The sequence below is a fragment of the Amaranthus tricolor genome, chromosome 14, assembly GCF_026212465.1.
Source record: "Amaranthus tricolor cultivar Red isolate AtriRed21 chromosome 14, ASM2621246v1, whole genome shotgun sequence".
NCBI lineage: Eukaryota > Viridiplantae > Streptophyta > Magnoliopsida > Caryophyllales > Amaranthaceae > Amaranthus > Amaranthus tricolor.
Genome location: NC_080060.1, coordinates 10,412,996 through 10,437,479, shown reverse-complemented (window position 1 = coordinate 10,437,479; position 24,484 = coordinate 10,412,996). Strand labels below are relative to the sequence as shown.

Below are 24,484 nucleotides of genomic sequence, written 5' to 3'. Positions count from 1 at the left end.
TTAATAGTGATAGAAAAGAAGAGAAAATATATAAGATAAAAATTAAATAAAGATTTAGAAATATTACTTAAAAAAGAATTTTTGTGTAATAAAAAAAAGACGGACTAAAAATAGAACATTCACAAACTTAATAGTGTTATGGAAAAACAAAATAATATGTTCTTACTCGTTTACTCTTATTTAAACATCTTAATTTTTTAGCAGACGTAAAATTATTTTTAAAGTTGAAACTAAAAACGCTTATACCTCAATGGATAGTGCATCTGCATGTGGAGCAGAAAGTTTGGGGTTTAACCCCTACTGAGCGCAGGTATCAGTTGGGGGTTCTTGACTACGCACATCTCTCTTTAATCCCTCATTGAGGGAACGGATATGATTTGTCCGCATTTTTCAGGAAAAACAAACCCCCCCACCCGAAACACTACAAAGAAGTGTTGAAATAGCGATGGCCAAAAAGCGACGTCTAAGAAGTCATCGTCACGGGCGACGGACTGGCGTCGAAAATGTCATCGCCATTTTTTCTTTGCAGACGGGCGACGGGCTGGCGATTCTCTGCGGCGGTTGCCAAGAGTAAACAGACAAGGGGCGATGGCACGCAGTGGTCGCCCATACGTCGCAAGGCTTCAAACGGCATTTTTTTTGGGGACCAGCAGTTGGCGACGATACCTGGTGGTAGCCAGCTCGTCGCTATTTATAATGCCTTATTTTTTTTACAGTTACCAATGGCCACGGTTGGTAGCCAGCTCGTCGCTAATTCTGATGTTTTAATTTTAATTTTTTTATATATTGGCGACGGCTTATTGGGGGTAGGAAGCTCGTCGCCTTTTTCTACAGGTATTTTTCAAATTTTGAATTTAAAATGGCGATTGTTTTTTCGTCATTGTATTGTCGCCATATTTTGTATTAATAAGCAAGACGTAACACTATTATACATTGTTGTATTTTAGAAATGAAAGCAAAGCGGGGTTAACAAAGGTTAGTGCTTAATTTAATTATTTAATTATTTTATTATGATTTAGTGCATAATTTAATCATTTTATTATTATTTAGCTTGCTTTAATTTTATTATTGATTATATGTTTTTATTTACATGAGTTGTTTTATACGTTTTTATTATTTTATTATTTTATTATTTTATATATTTTTTTATTTGTGATTAGTTTGCTTTAATTTTTTATTTAGTAAATATTTTATTTACATGAGTTATTTTATTTTATATGTTTTTATTATTTTATAATTTATTTTTGTTGTTATTAATTTGCGTTAATAATTCATATTAAGATAATTATATTATTATCATATATAAGTGTTAAAAATGAATGTTAGACAAGAAAGAAGTTGGATGTACAACCAATGAAAAAAATAAAATGTTTAGTTTAAGATTTATGAGAGGGTTGTAAGAGTTTTTAGATTTTTCTCGTAAAAATAGCATGAGTTCTGAGATTAAATGTCCTTATAAAAAGTGTAAAAATTGTTGTTAAAAGGAACCAAATGAAATAAGAAAACTTCTAATGAGAAAGGGGTTTGTTGAAAATCACTATGAGTGGGAATATCATCTAAACACACAGGTAGCAACATCAGATGTTGTAGCGGTAGTGGAAGAGCAATCGTCAAACAATCCAAATCTATACTCACAGATGGTGTATGATGCAGTAGCTAGTGTATTTCCAGACACTTACCATCAGTTTCTTCCCTCCCAATGTGATGTAATATCGGTAGATAATGAACCCTCGGTACACGTTGACGAATATCCAAACACTCAGTGTCGACAATTATTTGAAATGTTAAATTCTGTAAATAGTCCTTTATTTAAAGGTTGTAAAAATCACACCAAGATGTCTATTATTGGTCGACTTACAAACCTGAAGACAAACCGTCGTCTCATTGAGAGGTGTTACTACGATATTTGTGCTATTGTGAATGAAGTGTTACCAGAAGAGAATACGTTGGTAAACAATTTCTATAAAACCAAAAACAAATAGTTGCCCTTGGATTACCCGTTGAAAAGATAGATTGTTGTCCTAACGGATGTATGATATATTAGGGGAATAATGCAATTGCAATTGGATGTTATATTTGTGAAACTTCTAGATGGAGAAGTAATGGTGATAAGATTTTGCGGAAATAATTTCATTATTTTCCCCCGGGTCCCAGATTACAAAGATTGTATGCTTTAGAGGCAACAACTAGGCATATGAGGTGGCACGCAGAGCACTGCACTAAAGATGGAGAGATGATACATCCGTCGATGTTGAAGCGTGGTTGACATTCAACGACATGCATCCAGATTTTGCATTGAAGACTCGAAACGTGCGGCTTGGTCTGTGTACTGATGGTTTTAACCACTTTGGAAGTTCAGGTCAACAGTATTCATTGTGGCCTGTAATTGTCACACCATACAATCTTCCGCCATAGATGTGCATGAAGAAGCCGTATATGTTCTTGACCATGATTTTCCCTGGGCCGAGCAATTCAAAGCACAACATTGACTTATATCTTCAACCACTAATATAAGAGTTGAATATGTTTTCGGAGGAGGGGATTTGTAAATTTGATGTTTCAAGAAAGGAGAATTTCCAACTATGAGCAGCTTTAATGTGGACGATCAATTACTTTCCAGCTTATTCGATGTTTTCTGGGTGGAGTAGTGTGGGGCGATATGCTTGCCCTTACTGCATGGACGATTCACAAGCCTTCTACCTTACGCATAACAAGAAGATTAAGATTTGTCGGTTTGACTGTCATAGAAGGTTTTTAGATAAAAGTCATCCTTTTGATCTGGTGCTATTGAGAAAAGAGATCCACCTATTATTCGAAGTGGACATGAATTGCTAGATGAATTAGACCAATTTGGATTTTTGAGAGTCAATGAAGAAGACGCACCAGAATATAGTAAGGAAGTTTGTAATAGCCCTATTTTTAAGTCTCTTTTGATCTTAGCTTAAACAACTTTGAGTATGGATTAGTACTAGTAACCAATTTAGTTATTTATCCGAAAGTGCCATATATAATGAGAGTTTAAAATTTTTTTAAAATCTTTTAAGTTTGAATAAACCAAGTCTTGTTTTGTTTAATGTTATTACCATACTAAAGAAAAGTTTTCCAATGTACTTAGTTTTATTAAAGTTTATTTGATTTACTAAAATAAATTAATTTCCTTCTAAACTTGGTTGATTTCATAAACATATCAATTTGGTTTCTCATGATAAAACTTCATAGTATTTGCAAATAATTTCATAAACTATATATGTTCTATGTGTTTTAATAAAAGTAGTTATATTTGAATATAAAGAAAAAAAATAATATTTATCTAATTAGAATATATTATGAAAAAGGGCTTTTATATGATATCATAGTTATTTGGTATTTAAAAACAAGTTTTGGTTATGGTTTTATATTGTTTTCAAATAAAAGTATACTTTTTCCTAAAAACAAGTATTTCAGAATTTTTCTCAAAACTATTATCCTACTTCTAAAATTATTTAAAAATAGTAAATGAGTATATTTTGACCGCATGTTTTACCACATCATCCCCATGCATGTTATTGAAGATACCAAACCATTAGATTGAGGTAGCTTGAGGTATAATGAAAGAAAAGAGTGTAGATTTATACAAAGGTCAGGATAAATGACAGTTTTGCAGGGTCTGAAAGATACCCTAATTTACTTAAGCTATACCCTATGTAAGTGAGTGCTCCAACTTGAAAACTGCTTCTAACACTCTAAGTTTTCTATAAGTACCTTATACGCCCTTATAGCCCTCCACAAATGAGAGATCCATCCCCATCTTTCTACCCCTTCATCTCAACATTTTCTGGCAACTTATATACCTTCAACAAATCATCTTTTTTCTCCCAAAATTCTCTGAATAAGTGCCTTGTATTTTTATACTATAATATTTTACACATCCTAAGCTTTCCATTAATACCTTACACGCACATGTACAAGCTTTATAAGTCCCTCATCCTCAAGCAAACATTCACAATATGTTGTTCTTTTTTTGGTCAGCTGTATACATAAACACAATTTGAAGTGTTTACCCATCCTTCTGTTCATGCATGTATAAATAAACCTTCTAGTGATCTTATATACAAAATTCCTCACATTTTAGACCCAAGAATTGCATCAATTGGAGCATGAAATGTTATATATTGCCCTTTCTAAGATTTTGGATAACTAAGAGTAAGCTAATTTCAAACATCTTCTGTATTGTGGATTTTCTACTATTTTCTACTCATTTTAACACTATAGTCTATTCTTAGAAAATATGGGTATTGAGCAATTAGACACTTGAATCATTGGATTTGGAGTTTGGAGCTAGAAGTTATGAGAATTTCAGTAAGACATGCCGAAAATGGACTTATGATGGTGAGAGATTTGAACTTTAAGTTGAATGTGGAAATTATAATTGGAATTAGGATAAAGATAGAAAATAGTTTTATCATTTTCTAAGCCAAAATCATCAACTTTTGTAAGGTTCTAGTATTATTATTTTTGGAGCTTGGATTATTATTCTTGAAACCTTGATGATTATTCTTGGAGCTTGTTTTCTCTTATTTTGGAGTTCTTATTTCTTATTATTTCTCTTGCATCCTTGGTGGCTCATTGTACACACTTCTTAACCTTCTTCCTGTGTGACATTTATATTATATTTACTTGAGTATGTAAAAGATATGACAATATGTTAGATTGATTAAATTTTATCTTGCATGTTCACTTAAAGTAAGAATAACACATTTTTTGTGTTAAAAGTAAAATAAATAAAGTGTTTACTATAAGTTTAAGTATATGCATGTTATAAATTAAAAACTTATGATATTTTTATATATATTAATGTTAGAAATGTTATTTATATGTTAATATTATAAATTTTCAAGTATTGTAATTATTATCCGAAATCGGTATAAAATTAACGTTACAAAAGAAAAATATATAAATCTGAAATGTTTTTATTTAAATGATTTTATTGAGGGATATATGTTTACTATGTGTATTTTCACTTTAATGTTCATGCATGTAAATTTTATGAATTTCTATTACGTAAATATGCATAAAAACGGTGTTTTGTGATTTTTTGTGAAGTTCTTGTTGTGAATAAATTTTGTGTGAGCTTAGTAACTTTAGGAATGCATTTTATATTAACTCCACAATAGATAAAATTTTGAAAATCATTTAGGTTCATTTCCTTTAAGTTATTTCATTAAAATGATTATTTATGGAATTTTAAGTAATAAAATATGTTCTACAATTAATAGGGGGTTAAATATAATTTTAATGGATAAAATAATTTATAGAATCAACTTAATGTGTTTCCTACTAGTTTGGACTAGAATATAAACTTTTGGTATTTTTCAATGAATTTTTATTATGTGTTTTATTACTTACCGAAAAAACGTAAAATGTTAAAATATAAATAATTACTAAATGAAGTTATTTTGAGTTATAATTTTTATGAGACTCTTATATGGGCAGTAGGTTTATAATATGATTATTGGATAAGTTTATATGACCATCTATGGACCATTGTAAATTTTAAATAAAACGATAATTCTAAAAACGATAAAATATGAAACAAATACTAAATAGACTATTTTGGACTTGAAATTTTTATGAGACACTTCCATATATAGTAGGATCATATGAGGACCCTTGGACAAATTTTTTCTGGACCTTTGAGGACATAAATAATTTTATCTATTTGTTATATATATATATATATATATATATATATATATATATATATATATATATATATATATATATATATATATATATATAATATACACAAAAAAGGAAAAAAAAAATAAAAAAAATAGATTGTAAACTTGGCTACGGGATCGCGACGGGGAGGTGGTCGCCCCTCCAAGTTGGTTGGCATGGGGGTGGCGATGGGATAATGGTCGCCCATTCAGTTTCTTTGGCGAGGGTCTGGCGACGGCAGGGTGGTTGCGTTTCATTCTGCAGGTGGCGACGGCTTTGTGGTCGTCGTTGTGTCGCTCGTTTATTCATGACAAATTGCGAGAGAATGACGTCCACTTTTATTTTAGCGACCATCAAAAAGGCGTCCCCCCTATACCCCGTTGCCAGCTCATCGTCCGGTCCACTTTTGAACCTTTTAGCTATCAAATGGCGATGAAATGGGTTGTCGCCATTTATTATTCTTCTGTAGTGAACGCTTCCTTATGGGGAATACTAAAAGTGTCCTTTACATTTACCTTTTAAACCTAATCAAAAAGACATAACTTGAAAATTTTAATTTATAACTTAAAAAAATAATACCCGATAACCAAGAAAAAAATGATTAAATCTAAAGTGCAATCTAAATTCGTCCGGTTTGAGCAGTTTTCTTATACATGTAAACTTGGTTCTACCCATGCACTATTTGATTGAGACATTAGACATGAGATTTTTGTTTCATTGATGATGTTACACTAAATTACTGTTAAATTTTGGTGTTATACAGATCACTGATTGTTTATATAGATAAGATATGATTAGCTTTGTCCGGTCTGGCTGTCACTTGAATAATAATCTCCTATGCGTCCTATCAATTGTTTTAGTACGGAAATTAAGAAAAATTGGTAAGTAATACTGTGCTATCTTTAGTTCGAATCAAAGAATTTAGGTATTTTTAAGAAAATTAGTGTAGAAATTGTGTAATTTATAGTTTTTTATAGCATCAACATATATTATATATGATAATAAAAAATAAATCTAGAGCATTATGTAATAAAAATACTCAATTTTTACGGTTATATGTATAAATTAACTTTGTAATTTTAGAATTTGTCAACAATAATATATAATGTAATATATATATTTTCTAATTTACTGAATTCAATTATAAATAAATGTTAGTCAAAGATAATTTAAATGGTAGAGATATTCGTCAAGAATAAACATAATGTCATTTTTAACAAATAAATGTGTTCCAATTGGCAAATTAAAATAAAATTAAAATTAAATAAAAAAGAGAGAGAATGAAAGGTTTGGATATAATTAAACAAAATTAAAATGTATGAATGAGATTAAAAAAAGTGGTGAACCATTGTCCAAAAATAAAAAAATGCAAATTAAGTAAGACGAACCATAAACAAAAATAATGCAAATCCAATGCAACGGAGAGAGTAATTCATTTCACTGGACTGTGCATGAAACAAATGTTTAGATAAGCAAAAACTAATCAAATGAATGGATGAAAAATTTTAAAATGTGATCATGACCCAAATCGAAATTGGGAAAATATGAAGGAAAATACTAAAAAAAGTAATACAAATTTTGTGGTGCAGAGAGGGGGTAATTCTCCATGTGCTTGATGATATTGAGTGCAAAGTTATGTCATCCGTAAATATTTATCGTGACAAAAAATTTTTTGCTACTAACTATGTCATCAGTAAATATTTATCGTGGTAAATAAAGATTTATAGGTCACAAGTAAATAGCTATTGTGGGATTGTGTTATAAATTATAACACGTGAATTGGAAATTTATCGCAAGTTTTGATCTTGCCTCGGAAATGAAATATTTTAAGAGAAAATTAAAAAAAATAAAAAAGTATATCAATAATTTAAATTCAAAATCTTCCTCCAACTTAATTAGTTCTACATTTATTAGAAAAGAAGTAATTATTTTTCCTTGTTTTTTAATTTAATATAAAAAAGTTTCTTTAAACAATAATTCAATTCAATATATTTTAAATAAAAACATTTTAAAAAAATTTTGAGAAGTTTTTTTCACTTACCAAATACTCAAACTATACCTTAAACAATGATTTTAGGAGAGAATTAAGTATTTTCAACAAAAAAGAGTAAGGTTGTTTCTAACCTATTCCAAGACTTCTAATTTTTAATTTAGTGAAAATCAGATCTTATCATCCTCTTCAATTTAAGAACACATGAAAAATGTTTTTTTCTTTCTCTAACCGTGCTACACTACAAAAGAGCAATTCCTACGGAAAGTTTCAAAGTAACTCAAAACAGTCGGAAATTTCCGACTAACTTTCCGACTGACAAGCGTTAGTCGGAATTTCAGACTAAATTACTACTAAATCAATTTTTGGTCGGAATTTTAAATTGGAACAAAAAGGAAAATTTTAAATTGAAAAATTTCGACTGAATTTTAGTCGGAAAAATTCCTACCATTTTCCAACTATAATTCAGTTGGTAAATTAGTCGGTAAAAATTTCTATGATTACTCCATATGAACAGACATTACGGAACGTTACACTTGGCTTGTCGTTGCTTCCCTAGTATTAGTTAGAGGATAGTATGGAGTAATTTTTTGGCATTATTTTTAAAAGTTGGGTCTTTTTAGCATTATTTAGAGAAAAACTACATAATAATAATAATAATAATAATAATAATAATAATAATAATAATAATAATAATAATAGCAATAGCAATAATAATAATAATAATAATTACAACAACGACGACGACGACAACAACAACAACAACAACAACAACAACAACAATAATAATAATAATAATAATAATCTAAGTGGTAGGAGTGTTATGTTATGAATATACTAACATTACTTAGAGTATCAATAAATAATTGATGGCATAGTGGTTGGATTGTTGGTATACCAACCTGAAGGTCTTGGGTTCAAATCCTACCCAAAGCATTTGTGTGGAAGGAATGTTACTGATTGTTAACATTAAATCCATAATACTAGTTGATTTGTTACAAAAAAAAGTTTATGACTTGAATTCTCGTGGCTGGACATCATAGCCATGGGAAATTATTACTTGTGCCACGATTGCTATTGTGGCACAAGTGATAATTTGTAGTAGTGGTTACTCCCTCTGGTTCTTGAATAAGAAACACAAACAATATGTTGAGATTTAATTCAAAATTAAAATGGGTGAAGTATTATTTAAGAGTTAATATATAGTTATTTTAGCAAGTTATTAGAAATATGTAGGGGTGAAACTTATTCGGATTAAAACCGCAAACCAAATCAGACCAAACCGAATAACAAATATGGTTTGGTGATTTTTTAAATTTGGTTTGGATTAGGTTTGTAAATTTAAAAACCGAAATAATTAGGTTTGGAATTTTTAAAAACCGAAAACCACATTACTAGACCGAACACCGAAATATGAAGGGTAAGACCGAAATATTAATTTAGTTTCAATATATCACATATAAATTGTAATTGTTTGTTTTTCATAACTTGTAGAGTTGATGAAGATGTCAATTGTTGATGAAAAGGATGGGATGATTCCAGACACAGTTGAAATTGATGATTAATGCATATGATATGATGGCTTTGTTAGTTTGTTTAGTGATTTGAAAGGCTTTTTTTGTATTTTACAAGACTTTGTTTATTATTTTGCAAGATTTGTTATTTTGAATGACATTGTAAGACATTATTTCTATTATTATTAATCTTGTATGATTTGCTATTGTCTTAATTATTGTAATTGTAGTTTAAATAGTTATTTGGCCCAAAAAAAAAATTCGGCATAATTCGGTCTGGCGGTTTGGATTCGGTCTAAACATATAAAATGTGGTTCGGTTCGGTCTAGAAACTAATTTGGTTTGGTGTTGGTCTGAAAACATGGAGACCGAATAAAATATGGTTCGATTTCGTTTTGATGAAAGTCCAAACCGTAGACTGAACTTTCACCCCTAGAAATATGAGAGTTAGTGGGATCATGTTGACCCATTAAATTAGTTGAAAAAAATATAGAGGAGTTAGTGAGATTATGTTCACCTATTTTTCTAGAGTTAGTTATATACAATTAACGTAGTTTTTTTTATGACTTTGTAAGTCTATAAATAGGCTAATTTTCTAATTAATTAATATAGTAATTTTAAATTTTATATTTATCAATCTACTATATAATTGCCTTTAATTTCTGCCAACACAATAGCATAAGTATAATGAAATGATGAGTCAATTAAATTCATGGGTATAAAATTAAAATTTAAAAAAAAGTATAAGAAACAACGTGAATAAGAATTATAGAATGTTACAAAATAAACAAAATAAACTAAAATAAAAATATTGGTCATCATATAGAAAGAGGGAGGATATTTTTATAAATGTTACAAAAGTAACGATATAAACCAAAATAAAAATTTCAAATTCTTTACCTTTAAAAAAACTGCTTCTGGTACAAGTGGAAACTCAATTTCAATGTCTTTTAATGTTTTTTTTTACTATTTTTAAATAATACTTGCAACTATTGCTAATTAACTCAAAATACCTTCAACTATTATTTAACTCTGTATACCCCAAGTATTTGATATGCACATTATTTTCAATCGATTGTTTTAGCGGTATTTGAGTCAATGAGCAATAGTTAAGAATTAATATACAAAGTTAAGTATCCCAATACATACTTGGGGTATACAAAGTTAAATAATAGTTTAGAGTATTTTAAGTCAATGATCAATAGTTGAGAGTCTTATTTACAAATTTACCTTTTTACTATTGCGACTTTTGTATAGATCCATCTCATGATGAGACAGTCTCATATAAGACGGGGTAAAACTTAGAGTTTGACTTGAATAATTCTGCTATAAGCAAATTTAGAGTATGACTTTAGAACAAGTGTGTGATCAATGATTTCAAACTCAATTAAATTATGTCTATATGATCATTTGCCTCACATACTAAATTGTTACTAAAATACACAAATTTTTGTATAAGACGGTTTTAATATTAAATATGTCTTATATTTGAATTAAATATCCTAATAATAGAAACCTTTAGTTGTCGACTCCTTATTTTGAGGTTTTCTCACCGTGAGACGGTCTCACACAAGATGAACTGATTAAAATATAAATAAATATTTAAATGAGTTGATTTTATGGTGATATCATTTCGATTTTTTATTTTCCATTTGATCAGTGTTTTATATGTTGGTATTACGTTGATTGTATCCCTAAGGTCATTTATTTCACAAGGAGGGAATCAAGCTACAAATTATTCAATAACTAGATAGATAACCGTGTAAAACACGGATGTAATAATTTTTTACTCATATATATGAATATATTAATATCAATTTATAAAATTAATTCAATTACAACATAAACTTAATCATTAAATCTTTGAATTTGTTAAAATAATATAATTGACAAAGCAAAGAAATAATATATTATACAATTATATTAAAACATATTTGTGAAAAATAGACAAAATAGTACTATCAATCAATAAAATTTTATCAAATTGATTATCGTTAAGCTATATTATATTGATGAAATCACCCTAACAAGTCAAGAAATGTTCGTCAATAATTTTTGTTAAATTTTAACATGAAAAAAATACTTTATTTATTAGAAAAACATTATTCTTTTTTGTATGATCCATCATTGAAAGATTTTAGATTTTCCACAAATATCTCATATGTTAATCTAATATTTAGATTTGAGATTTGAATGTGCTTTTATCTCACCTCTTTTTATTAACCACCAAACTATTGACGGTGCCAAGTCTAAAAATTTTGCCACATCTCTAATGCAAGTACGTTCGCCCATTGGTTTAGACTCAAATATGTTTGGTGGTACTACCATTCTTTTTCTTCCACAGTTTTTGTACTTCGATTCTACAACGTATGGCTTGTTTTGCTTCTTTGGTTTGTATATATATATATATATATATATATATATATATATATATATATATGTGTGTGTGTGTGTGTGTGTGTGTGTGTGTATTTATATATATATATATATATATATATATATATATATATATATATATATATATATATATATATATATATAAATACACACACACACACACACACACACACACACACATATATATATATATATATATATATATATATATATATATATATATATATATATATATATATATATATATATATATAAATACACACACACACACACACACATATATATATATATATATATATATATATATATATATATATATATATATATATATATATATATATATATATTATAAAAGGAAATTTAGTATTATAATAGATTATCACATATAATTATAGTCAATCAACAAATATTACATGTTTTAATGAATTAATTGTTTTCCTAAACATCAAATCAAATATCAAAAGTTTACATGTTAATAATAGATAAAAGGCGAGAAATTTTTTAATTATTGTGTGACGCATGTCTCAAGTCGTTTCGTATGCTGTACGGATAATCCATAAGGAATTAAGCACGTGCATATTCAATTTTTGATGACAAGAGGGTTGATTACTAGGTTATATTGGGTTTTGGTTAATAATTACACCCTTAGATTTATTTTTTCTTTCCATTTACTTTTTACACAGTTTATAATGTAAACTCAAAACTTTACACAAATTCTTGTGAAAGACAGTCTTTTGAGAGACCTTCTCTAATTGGGTCGGCCCATTATATAATTTTAAAAATATTGTAAGTATGCATCAAAAAGTATGTAAGTAGACATTTAAGATATTGAAAATAGACATTAAGGATATGGTAAATAAGCATTAAGGATAATATAAGTAAACATTAAGAATACGGTAATTAGACATTAATTTTTAATGGGCTGGGCTTGAGATATGTCTCTCAAAGAGACAGTCTGTGAAGAGACTAGCTGAAAGCTTTAATATCTCTAAATACGTATAATAAAAAAATTATAAAAAATACATAATAAAAAGGTATAAATTAATATGAATCTAACAAGATTTTACATGGATATATTTTATCTTCTAAACATGTGTCACAAAATTAATTAATTTTTCTCTCTCATTAAGTTGGAATATTCCAAAAGAAGTTATCAGAATCCCGATTTTGATCAACGATTTTACGATCTTACGATTCAAAAATAGTTGATCGATCTGAATCATAGGTAGGATCTTAATGTGGTGGAATCGTGCAATCGTAGTTAGCTCAAGAATTTAGGTGGTAGGATCATAATACAATATAATGATCCAACAATTCAATTCTACATGGGTACTTTCAATCGTAAAACATTTTCATATAATACAGTTTATACTAATGAATAAATATATATTTAAAATATATCAATGTCTTTGAAAAATTCAAGTTTTTCTTGATTTGCAGTTTCAAAATGATTATAAAAAATACTTTTTTTCAAACATAATAGATGAAGTCAAATAAGTTTTTACTTGTACCTTAGAACTAAAAAAGAGAACAAATATAATTGATAATTAGTAATCCAAAGCACATTAATGCTTATTTGTAGGATCACACGATTCTACGATCCGATTTTACCGATTTTGATCCTACCCGCTCAACGATCCTAGGTTGAATCTCGATCCAAATAACCTTGATTCCAAATGGGAAGAATATTTGAGAACGAAGGGAGTAATTGGTAAACAAACATCAAGACTAAGTTTAATATCCATGCACATAACGTATCCATGCACATTAGGTGTCCATGCCTATTAAAAAAATCAGAGAATCTGCTTTTTTGAAATATGAACATCTTTCGGTCGCCATTGCTGTCTGCTGATCACGAAAACAGAAAAAATTTGATTATTGTGGAATGAGTCGCGATTGTTATAAATGATTTTTTTTAATTTGCTTTTGAACTGATGTGTTAGTAATGTATATTTAAATTATTTTAGTCATTTATCTCAAAATTATAATTGGAGTTTGTAATTGTATTATAAAGACCATTATATTTATATACGTGATAAAATGATGATTTTAATAAGTTAATATAATAGCGTTATATGAATAATTATTACTACAATGTAAACAACTAAACATTTAAACATTTATTTAACACCATCCATATGCATTAAATTAATATTACAATTTTATTTATGAAGATTAAGTGACTACAAACTCTTTCTAATCAATATAAAAATAAACGTTGAGGAGGTTCTTGATGCGAATTTTTTCACTTCATAGTGAGCTATCTGATGACTGTTAAACAAGAATGTACATCGACTTGAGCTAGAACTACCTTCATATATGATAGAGTTGTGATAACGTAGTCCACCATAATTTAAAGTCTTATGGTGATAAATCTGGATATTTCAAGATTTTTGGGATTCAAGTTGTCAGTGAAAAAATCATATTGATTTTCAAATCCTAATTTGTACGGTGAATACTATTGATAAAAATCTATAGGTATAGTGTATGGTGTACCTATGGAAGATTCGACATTTGACCCTTGTGATTCAGATGACATCCATTGTCTAGAGAATTCATGCAGTGAATTAAAATCATCAACAAATTCATGTGAATATTGAACCGATAGTCTCCTATTCCGCCCCTTAAATGTTTGATGATGTTATTCTTCTCTAATTGTTGGTTGGGTTCGGAATCCACCACTATGTTGTTCACAAGGATTATACACCTCATAGTAATTGTATCACCTCCATCCATGATCACCGTCATCATTACGATCATCACCACCATCATCACCAGTATCACCATCACTACCATCATCATCGTGGTCACTACTTGGAGGTGATAATACATATTTCCTTTGTTGACTGGACTCACTTGTTTGTAGACAATTTATTGCAGGAGTATTTTGTTCATTAGCACCATGGACATCATCATTATCATCATCTTCAAGATTTAACCAGGATAAACATCTCCATTGAGGATAGGTGAAAATATGTCAGCGGAAATGGGTTTAATTCTTTCTTTTCATTAATGGGTGTAAAGCCCTGTAATATATACAACAACTGTATGATCTCAGTAAGGCAAGAAGAATATCGTATGATATTGTTACATAAATAGAAAAGCAGGAAATCAACTATTGATATGCAGAAATATTATGTGAATATTTCTACACTCCCCCTCAAGTTAGGCTGTATGGTCACCAACACCTAACTTGCATAGAATAGTGTTAAAGGTTTCTGCTGAAACAGCTTTAGTGAGATATCTGCTAGTTGATCTTTTGATCTGATGAAAGGTAGACGGATGATGTTTTTCTCCAGCTTCTCTTTGATGAAGTGTCTATCTATCTCCACGTGTTTAGTACGATCGTGCTGGACTGGGTTTTCGGATATGCTGATAGCAGCTTTATTGTCACTGTATAGATTGTTTGCTTCCTGCTGTCGACAGTTCAACTCTTCTAACAATTTTCTAATCCAGAGAATTTCTGTAATCCCTTTCGCAATTCCTCTGAATTCTGCTTCAGCACTAGATAGAGCTACCACCTTTTATTTCTTGCTTTTCCAAGTCACCAGGTTCCCACCAACTAGAGTAAAGTACCCTGATATTGACCTTCGATCATCCCGGTCACCAGCCCAGTCTGCATCAGTATATGCCACAAGATCTAGGTGTTGGTTCCTTTTCAAGAGAATCCCCTTATTGCAAGTTCCCTTTAAGTATCTCAAGAGCCTCATTACAGCCTCCATGTGGTGAACCTGAGGTCGATGCATGAATCTGCTCATAACACTTACTGCATAGGCAATATCTAGTCTGGTGTGAGATAAATATATGAGTTTTCCTACCAATCTGCGATATTGATCTTGGTCAGCTATTTCAGCTCCCTCAATGATTTGAAGCCCATGATTTGTTACTATAGGTGTTTCTGCAGGTTTACAGTCAATCATTCCTACCTCAGCTAGTAGGTCCAGAATATACTTTCTCTGATTGATAAAAATTCCTGTTTTCGACCTGAGAACCTCTATCCCAAGAAAGTATTTCAAGTTTCCCAAGTCTTTCATTTCAAATTCCAAGAAGAGGCGACTCTTTAAATCATTGATCTCCTTTATATCATCCCCTGTAATAACCATGTCATCAACATAAATAACAAGACATGTGATAAGACCATTTCTTTTCTTGAGGAATAGAGTATGGTCGGAATTACTCTGTTTGTACCCAAATTTCTTCATAGCAGTAGTAAATCTTCCAAACCACGCTCTAGGAGATTGCTTTAAACCATATAGAGCTTTTCGGAGTCTGCATCCTTCCCCTTTATTGTACTCATGTGAGAAGCCTGGAGGGGCCTGCATGTAAACCTCTTCCTCAATTTTCCCATGTAAAAAGGCATTCTTCACATCGAACTGGTATAGAGGCCAATCTTTGTTAGCTGCAATGGAGAAGAGGACTCGGATAGTATCAATTTTAGCAACTGGAGAGAAGGTTTCAGAGTAGTCTACTCCAAAGGTTTGAGTGTATCCCTTTGCAATGAGCTGAGCTTTGTATCTTTCAATGGTTCCGTTTGCATGATACTTTATTGAAAACACCCACTTGCATCCTACTACTCTTTTCTCTTTTGGCAATATGCAACGTTCCCAAGTCTCATTTCTTTTAAGGGCTAAGATTTCTTCCTCCATGGCTTTTTTCCACTTTGGGTCACGAAGGGCATCATCTGTGCTTTTTGGTAGACTACATGAGTAGAGGGAAGTATTGAAGGCAACTGCTACCTGAGATAGATTTCCTTGGTTTTCTTGAATAGGGTACCGAGATCTTTGAGATTCAAATTCAGGATCATATCTCCTTGGAGGGATACCTCGTGTACTCCTTGGAGGCAACTCATATCTCCTGGGAACATCATCACTAGATATTACATCATTAGTATCAGTATCAGAGGAGTTAGGGATTACCTCTTGTTCGGCAGGATACTCGGGGACAGCAGTGGACTGAGTGGGTAGAGGTACCATAGTTTCGGTGACAGTGACTGTGGTGTCATCTATTTGTTCTTTTGGGTCTCGACCATTTGTCAACAGGTAAATTAACCAGCTTAGATCCTCACTAGTACTCTCCCCCTGAGATCGAGGCTGGGTAAAAAAGTAAGAGTATTCAAAGAAGTCACAGTCCATAGTGGTGTATAGTTTGTTGTGAGTAGGATCATAACACCGGTAACCCTTCTGACCAACACCATACCCAAGAAAAACACACTTAGCAGCCCGTGGTTTCTATTTAGCCCTATCTCGTTTCGGGAGATGGACATAAACTACACACCCAAAGATACGGGGGGGAAGACAGTGGGAGGAAGGAATAGGATGAAAAATACCCAATGTAGCAAGAGGAGTTTGGAAGTGGAGAGATTTAGTAGGTAGGCGATTGGTAAGGTAATTAGTAGTGGAAATGGCTTCAGGCCAGTATGAAACCGGAACATGGGACTCAAACATTAGAGCACGGGCTATCTCAAGTAGGGTGCGGTTTTTCCTTTCGGCAACCCCACTTTTTTGTGGAGTGTCAGGACAAGTGGTTTGGTGAAGCATGCCATGTTCAAGAATAAAGTTTTTCATTTTGTGGGAGACATATTCCCCACCATTATCTGAGCGAAGAATTTTTAGGCTTGTGTGAAACTGAGTAAAGATCATGTTATAAAAGTTAACAAAGACATCAAAGACCTCAGATTTATGTTTAAGAAAATAAATCCAACTCATACGGGTATGATCATCCAAAAACACAACAAAATATGAATATCCATGAGAATTATTAGCAGGAGCAGGACCCCATACATCCGAATGAATTAAATCAAAAGGTTTATCAGTTCTAGTTAAACTAGGAGAGTACGAATGTTTATGACTTTTAGCCAGAGCACAAGTCTCACAATCCAAAGACAAATTACAACTATGAAGAGACGGAAAAAGACGTTTTAAGTAACCTAGGGAAGGATGACCTAAACGTCGATGCCAAGTCCAAAGTTGTTGTTTGGGAGTCCCGCGAACAAGTAGTGAATGACCCTTTTCAACCGTCTCGTCCACATAGTACAATCCACCTTGCTCAGTACCACGCCCAAGAATCGTCCCCGTCAGAGTATCCTGCACAAGACAACCATCAGAATTAAACACGACTGTACAATAAAGCTCTTTGGTTAGCTGACTAACAGATAATAATTTATGAGAAAGACTGGGAATTAATAAGCAACTATTGACACGAAGAGATGATGAAATATCAGCTGGCCCAGCCTGATAAACTGGGATAGTCGCACCATTTGCAGTTTGGACATGGGTACGAGGAGTAGAATGTATTACAAACAAATCATGTGGGTCAAAAGTCATAGTATCGGTAGCTCCACAGTCAAAAATCCATTTGGAGTGAGAGGTGCGGCTTATGAGGCTAAAATTTTGGGATTGGGTATTGTTTTGGGTAGTTTGGGCCGGGTATTTTTGTGTGAGTTTTTGTGTGGATTGGGCCGGGTTTTGTTGGGTGGTATTATAAGGGTTTTGTTGGGTTTTATTGGGTCGGGTAGGTTTAGTATTTAAAGGGTTTTGTGAGGGTTGGGGTGTATCCTTTTCCTTTCCCCTTTCCCTCTGATTTACGGCTGTCTCTCTCTCCTCTCTTCTTTTGCTTGCTACCAGTGCAGTAATGGCTGCCTCCCCTTTCTCCGTATCCATACCTGAATGTTCATGTGATGGTGTGATCTCACCGAGGTGATCTACAGTGGCTAGGTGGGCCTTGCCGCCGGTCCGGTACGCCGGTGCCTTGGTGGCGGCCTTCCTTCTTTGTAAGTCATCCCACCAGTCAGGGTACCCAACTAGCTTAAAACAACCTTCCTTAGTATGGCGTGATCCTCCACAGTGGCTACACCGGAGTTTTTGCCGGTCGTCACTTTCATGGTTGCGAGGGAAGTTTTTGTTTTTCATAGCTGCTAGGCCTGATCCAATTTCTGAGGAGTTTAATCCCTGTGATGAAACGCCGGTCATGATTTTCCGGCGTGAGATCTCTTGTCTGATGGTGGCATAGGCCACATCCACTGTCGGTAAAGTATCCATGTGCAGTAAATCCCTTCTCTCTTTGTCAAGATTTTCATTTATGCCTGTGAGGAACTGGTATAATCTCTGTCTCTGTATAAAATTGTTGAATGCTGTGATATCCTGAGGGCAAGTCATGGGATTTGGCATTTGTCTATCAATTTCTTTCCATAACATGCTGAGTTTTCCAAAATATGTTTCGATTGTCGTATTTCCTTGCCTTAGAGTTGCAGCCGTTGAACTCAGATCGTAGATTTGGAGTTCATCACGGCCACTGTTTAACAAATTTTCAATACCTTGCCATAAATCTCGAGCCGTATTATAATCAATGAACTGGTTAACAATTTCAGCATCAATATTTTCAATAATCCATGAAATGACAATAGAGTCGTGTCTGGCCCATTGTGGGTAGTCTGGATCAGTTATTTTGGAAGGTTCATTGGTTATGTGGTTTAATTTACCACGACTGTTAATGGCAATCTGCAGTAGACGACTCCATTTGGTGTAGTTATTGTAGTTTAGTTTTTCTGATAATTGGACAGTGGATAGGTTTTATGTGGGATTGTTTGGTTTGTTGAACTTCTAAAACATTTGGAACATTTGTTCCATTTGTTCCATGGTAAAGAGTTGATTTTGTGTTATTTCATTGACTGATTCAGCCATTGCAGGTAAGGGGTAAATGATGAGTATAATGAATGGTTTATCGGGGTTTTTCCGGATCTGAACCGTTCGGCTCTGATACCATGAAAAATGTCAGCGGAAATGGGTTTAATTCTTTCTTTTCATTAATGGGTGTAAAGCCCTGTAATATATACAACAACTGTGTGATCTCAGTAAGGCAAGAAGAATATCGTATGATATTGTTACATAAATAGAAAAGCAGGAAATCAACTATTGATATGCAGAAATATTATGTGAATATTTCTACAATAGGAGCTTCTCTTTCCTCCAACCAATCATCTAGTGATCATCTTTTTCAAATTTGTAATCCAAATTGATCGGATCAACGCTACTATTAACATCATCATTTCCCCGCCTCTTTAAATTTCTCAACTTCAATTTCATATTGTAGCGGACATATATGATCATATGAAGCCTTTTGTATTTAACACGATTCTAACCTTTGGACAAGACTCACCCCCTTCAAGATAAAACACGATTAATAGGTCAAGTAAAATAATAATTAAAATCATACATGATATGTTAATTAAAATAGTGAATAAAATCATTTAACCTGCTGCATGTAAATCTGAATCAAGAGAAAGCCATCTTTTGTCAACCCTTTTCAAATAATCAAGGGAAAATGGCACATTACTTTTGGTCGATAATTTCATTGGCTCAATTGCTTTGTTTATAAATCCCATGGTTGGTTTTTCATCTCCGTCAACAAGCCATAACACTTTAATAATGAGATCTGTCAATTTAAGACAATGTGTGCCTTATCCCAAAATTCAGCCACCGAGATCAAAGGATTTTTCGACAATAGTTGACGACCTTCTACGGCCAAATTGTCAAACATTTGTCCATACCTTGAGACCAACCAATCTGCAAAGTCAAACAGTTCTTGCAAAGAAGTTTTGTGCCTCACAACACACTCTAACATGATAAATTTTGTGGCAAAACGAGTTATGCCAGGACAAGCCGATTCTCAACCATGGGTGAATTGCTTCATATAATATACTCCATTCCATTGAAAATGTCTCATTTACTTTTTGACACTATTCACTTGTTACTTTTAATTTGTATTTTATTTTTAATCTATAAATTAAAATATAGTCAAGTGAGATCATGTTTGATTCATCTCAACGCAAAGATTATTAACATTCACTTTTTATAATCTTTTGTTATGTATAATAAGAGATATTAAGTATTGAATAATTGCATTGGACAACGTGAAAAAGTAAATGGGATATTTTTCAGTGGAATGGAGGTAGTATTACCCACTTGTAACTGTAAATCCATTGGCTGATCTTTTTTGCTTTAATAAGAAAACGTTTTGTTGTGCGACAACGGAAGCAAAGTCGATGAACAACAATGAAACAACAAGAAATTCAATGCAAACAACAAGAAAATGACACAAGAAATTAACGTGGTTCACTATCAACGTGATAGCTACGTCCACCGGCACCAAGAACAAACAATTTCACTATGATCGCAAAGAATACAAGATGAATTACAATCACGCTCACAAATTACGATGGCTCTCTTGTGATTTCTCTTTCAATTTGTGAATCATACCGCCCTATGCAAACAAGGGGATGTATTTATAATAAAACGACTTGAAAGACGGTTTTAGGGCCTAAGTAACCACAAATAACCAATCACAAATCAAGGTAACCGTCCCAAAAGACGGTTCCCGTGAAAATAAACTTCAATTGCGCGACCCGCGTAAAATTACGCGAGCCGCACAGCTGGACCAGAAGCAACTCCGCGCCCCGCGGAGATCATGCTGTATGGGCTCCGCGCCCCGCGGCCTTCTACGCGCCCCGCGGACTCCCTTCTGACCCAAAATTCATCTTCTTCCAATGGTGTTTGCCATGTTTGAGTCACCATTATTAACAATCTCTACCTTGACGAAAACTCGTATTCAGCAAACGACCTCATCAACACATAGTGAACATATCTCAAGCCAAAACCCGATGTAAAGCTCATGCATAAACCGTACATCCCGGTAAGTCCTCAACCAAGACTCATCCCGACAGGTCTTCAACCAAGACCTATCACATACTTGTCACCAAGTATAACAACTCATAACGCTCCACCTGCATCACAAGCCCCGGGCAAGCTCCACCTTAAGGCCAACATGCCTATAACAGGAGCTCCCCAACACCGCCCCTAAGGGCCTACTACATCACATAGTAATCAATATTTAGTAAAGAAATCAGCTGGGTTGTCAGCGGTCCCGATCTTCTTTACCTTTACCCTCTTGTCAGTACGCAAGAAATGATACCTGATGTCAATGTGCTTGGTCCGATCATGGTGTACTTGGTCTTTAGCTAAGCAAATGGCACTTAGACTATCACAATACACCGTAGCAAAATCTTGTGCGATACCCAGTTCACCTACAAAGCCTTTGAGCCATATAGACTCCTTAGCTGCAGAAGTTAAAGCTATGTACTCAGCTTCAGTAGTAGACAACGTAACCGAAGACTGCAATGTAGACTTCCAACTCACCATAGAACCACCCAAAGTAAACACATATCCGGTCACCGACCTCCAGGTATCCACATCAGCTGCATAATCAGAATCACTATATCCAGTTACCAAACACTCCTTACCATTTCCATACACAAGACCAATATCAGATGTTCCTCTCAAATAGCGAAAAATCCTTTTCACCCCTTGCCAGTGCTCTCTCCCAGGTCGAGCCATGAACCTACTCACAACACTGACAGCGTGCGCAATAACCGGCCTAGTGCAGACCATAGCATACATCAAACAGCCAACAACGTTGGCATAAGGAACACTAGACATATACGCAACTCCTCCTCAGTTTGAGGTGACATAGACAAAGACAATTTGCAGCTCACAGATGTTGGTGTACTTATAGGCTTCGATTTCTCCATCCCAAAACGAGACAAAATCCTTTCGATGTAACTTTTCTGAGTCAAGAAAAGCTTACCTCTAGCCCGATCCCTATAGATCTACATACCCAAAATCTTCTTAGCTGGACCCAAATCTTTCATGTCAAATTCTGAATTAAGCAACTCTTTAAGCCTAGCAATGTCCGATTTATTTTTTGTGGCAACAAGCATGTCATCAACATATAATATCAAATAGATCATGGAACCGTCATCCAGCTTACTATGATACACACAGTAATCATACGAATTACTATCAAAACTATGCGAAACCATAAAAGAATCAATCTTCTTGTACCACTGCCGAGGGAATTGCTTAAGTCCATACAACGACTTTAGCAATCTGCATGCATAGTGCTCTTTCCCTGGAATCTCGAATCCCTCGGGCTGCTTCATCAAAATCTCCTCCTCCAAATCGCCATGAAGGAAAGCCGTCTTAACATCCAGCTGCTCCAGCTCAAGGTCATAATGTGCTACAATTGACAATAGCACACGAATAGAAGTATGTCGAACCACCGGTGAGAATATTTCCACAAAGTCAACCCCTTCTACCTGACTGAACCCCTTTGCAACTAGCCTAGCCTTAAAACGAACTTTCTCAGATTCAGATGACCCTTCTTTCTTCTTAAAGATCCACTTACACCCTACAAGTTTTCTCCCCTCTGGTACCTTCACAAGTTCCCACACTCTATTCTTGTAAAGAGATTGCATCTCTTCACCCATTGCAGCAAGCCATTACGCAGACTCACTACAACTAATTGCTTGTTTATACGTGGCAGGTTCATATGACTCTACATCATCAGCTACACTCAATGCATAACCTGTCAAATTCTCAACAAAGCAATTCCTTCCTTCCATCTCTTCAATCAACCTAACAGACCTCTTGATAACTCGTCTAAGTCTCTCAAGAATGGTGTCAGATTGACTAGATGACCCCTGATTAGACTGCCCCACCTCCTCCCCAGAGTTAGGAGAAGATGGGACAACCTCAAGTTCAGGAGTACTCGGCACTGGAACCTCAGCATCATCATCAATAAATTGCACTCGAGGTAAATTAGCAATAGATGACTGACGTACCTCAAGCACCCCATCTGTCTATAGTATGTTCTCCCTTTCCTTCCCCAAATCAGAAGACTCCGAGCGCTTCTTGGAATACATGGTGCTCTCATCAAAAGTGACATCCCTACTAAGAATGACCCGACCCTCCGAAGGCGAATAGATCCTAAACCCCTTCACACCATCACCGTACCCAATAAAACACCCCGTCTTGGCTCGTGGATCCAGCTTACCCTCACTAACATGATAATAAGCAACACAACCAAAAATCTTCAAATTAGAGAAACTAGGCAACTTACTACTCCAGATCTCAAACGGAATTTTGAAGTTAATTCCCAAATGAGGACCCCTGTTGATGATATAACAAGCTGTCATCACAGCTTCACTCCAATACCTCCTCCCAAGCCCTGCATTAGAGAGCATGCATCGAACTCTCTCAAACAGTGTCTGATTAACCCGCTCTGCAACACCGTTCTGTTGTGGTGTCATTCTGACGGTATGATGCCGACCAATACCCTCATCTGCACAGAACTGATTAAACTCCTCTTTGCAATACTCTAGCCCATTGTCTGTTCGTAGCTTCTTGATCTTCCTACCCTGCCGATTCTCTACCAAAGCTTTCCATTGCTTAAAAGCTTTGAAGGCCTCATCCTTTGACTTAAGCAACCTAAGCCATGTGTATCGGGATTTGTCATCTACAAATGACACAAAATAGCGGAAACCTCCGATACCTTCAACCCTAGATGGACCCCAGAAATCTGAATGGATGTAATCGAGCACTACATCAGTAATGTGAGCACCCTTGCTGAACTTTGACCTGTGTTTCTTCCCAAACACACAATGCTCACAAAATTCAAGGTTGGCAACCTTGATCCCGGATAGTAGACCCCTCTTGGATAAACGCTGCATCCCCTTCTCCCCCATATGACCGAGCCTTATGTGCCAAATCTTGGTCATCTCCTGGTGAGATATTGATGCGCAAACCGCAGAACTAGACACTGTGACACCCTCAAAGACATAGAGGGTGTTCCTCTTGATACCCTTCAGTACCAACTTTGAACCTCGATAAATGGACAACTCCCCATCTGAAAACGCTTCATTGTACCCCAAATCATCCAAGGCACCCAATGAAATCAGATTCTTCCCCAAAGCAGGGACATGCCGCACCCTAGTCAATGTCAGCTTTCGCCCATCACTAGTCCTCAATCTCATGGATCCAATACCCGTAAC

General features: G+C 33.8%; 2 protein-coding genes across 2 annotated transcripts in view; one reads left to right on the top strand and one right to left on the bottom strand.

Annotated features, from left to right (window-relative positions):
• Positions 1 to 24,484, top strand: part of LOC130799624 (uncharacterized) — a 417,568-nt gene that overhangs the window by 11,995 nt on the left and 381,089 nt on the right. The gene's annotated exons all lie outside the window — the stretch shown is intronic.
• LOC130799281 (secreted RxLR effector protein 161-like) lies at positions 21,205 to 22,091 on the bottom strand. The gene is made up of 2 exons (XM_057662384.1): positions 21,568 to 22,091; positions 21,205 to 21,334 (listed from the first exon to the last, which is right to left on the bottom strand). The coding sequence occupies exons 1-2, from the start codon at positions 22,089 to 22,091 to the stop codon at positions 21,205 to 21,207; spliced, it is 654 nt and encodes a 217-aa protein (XP_057518367.1).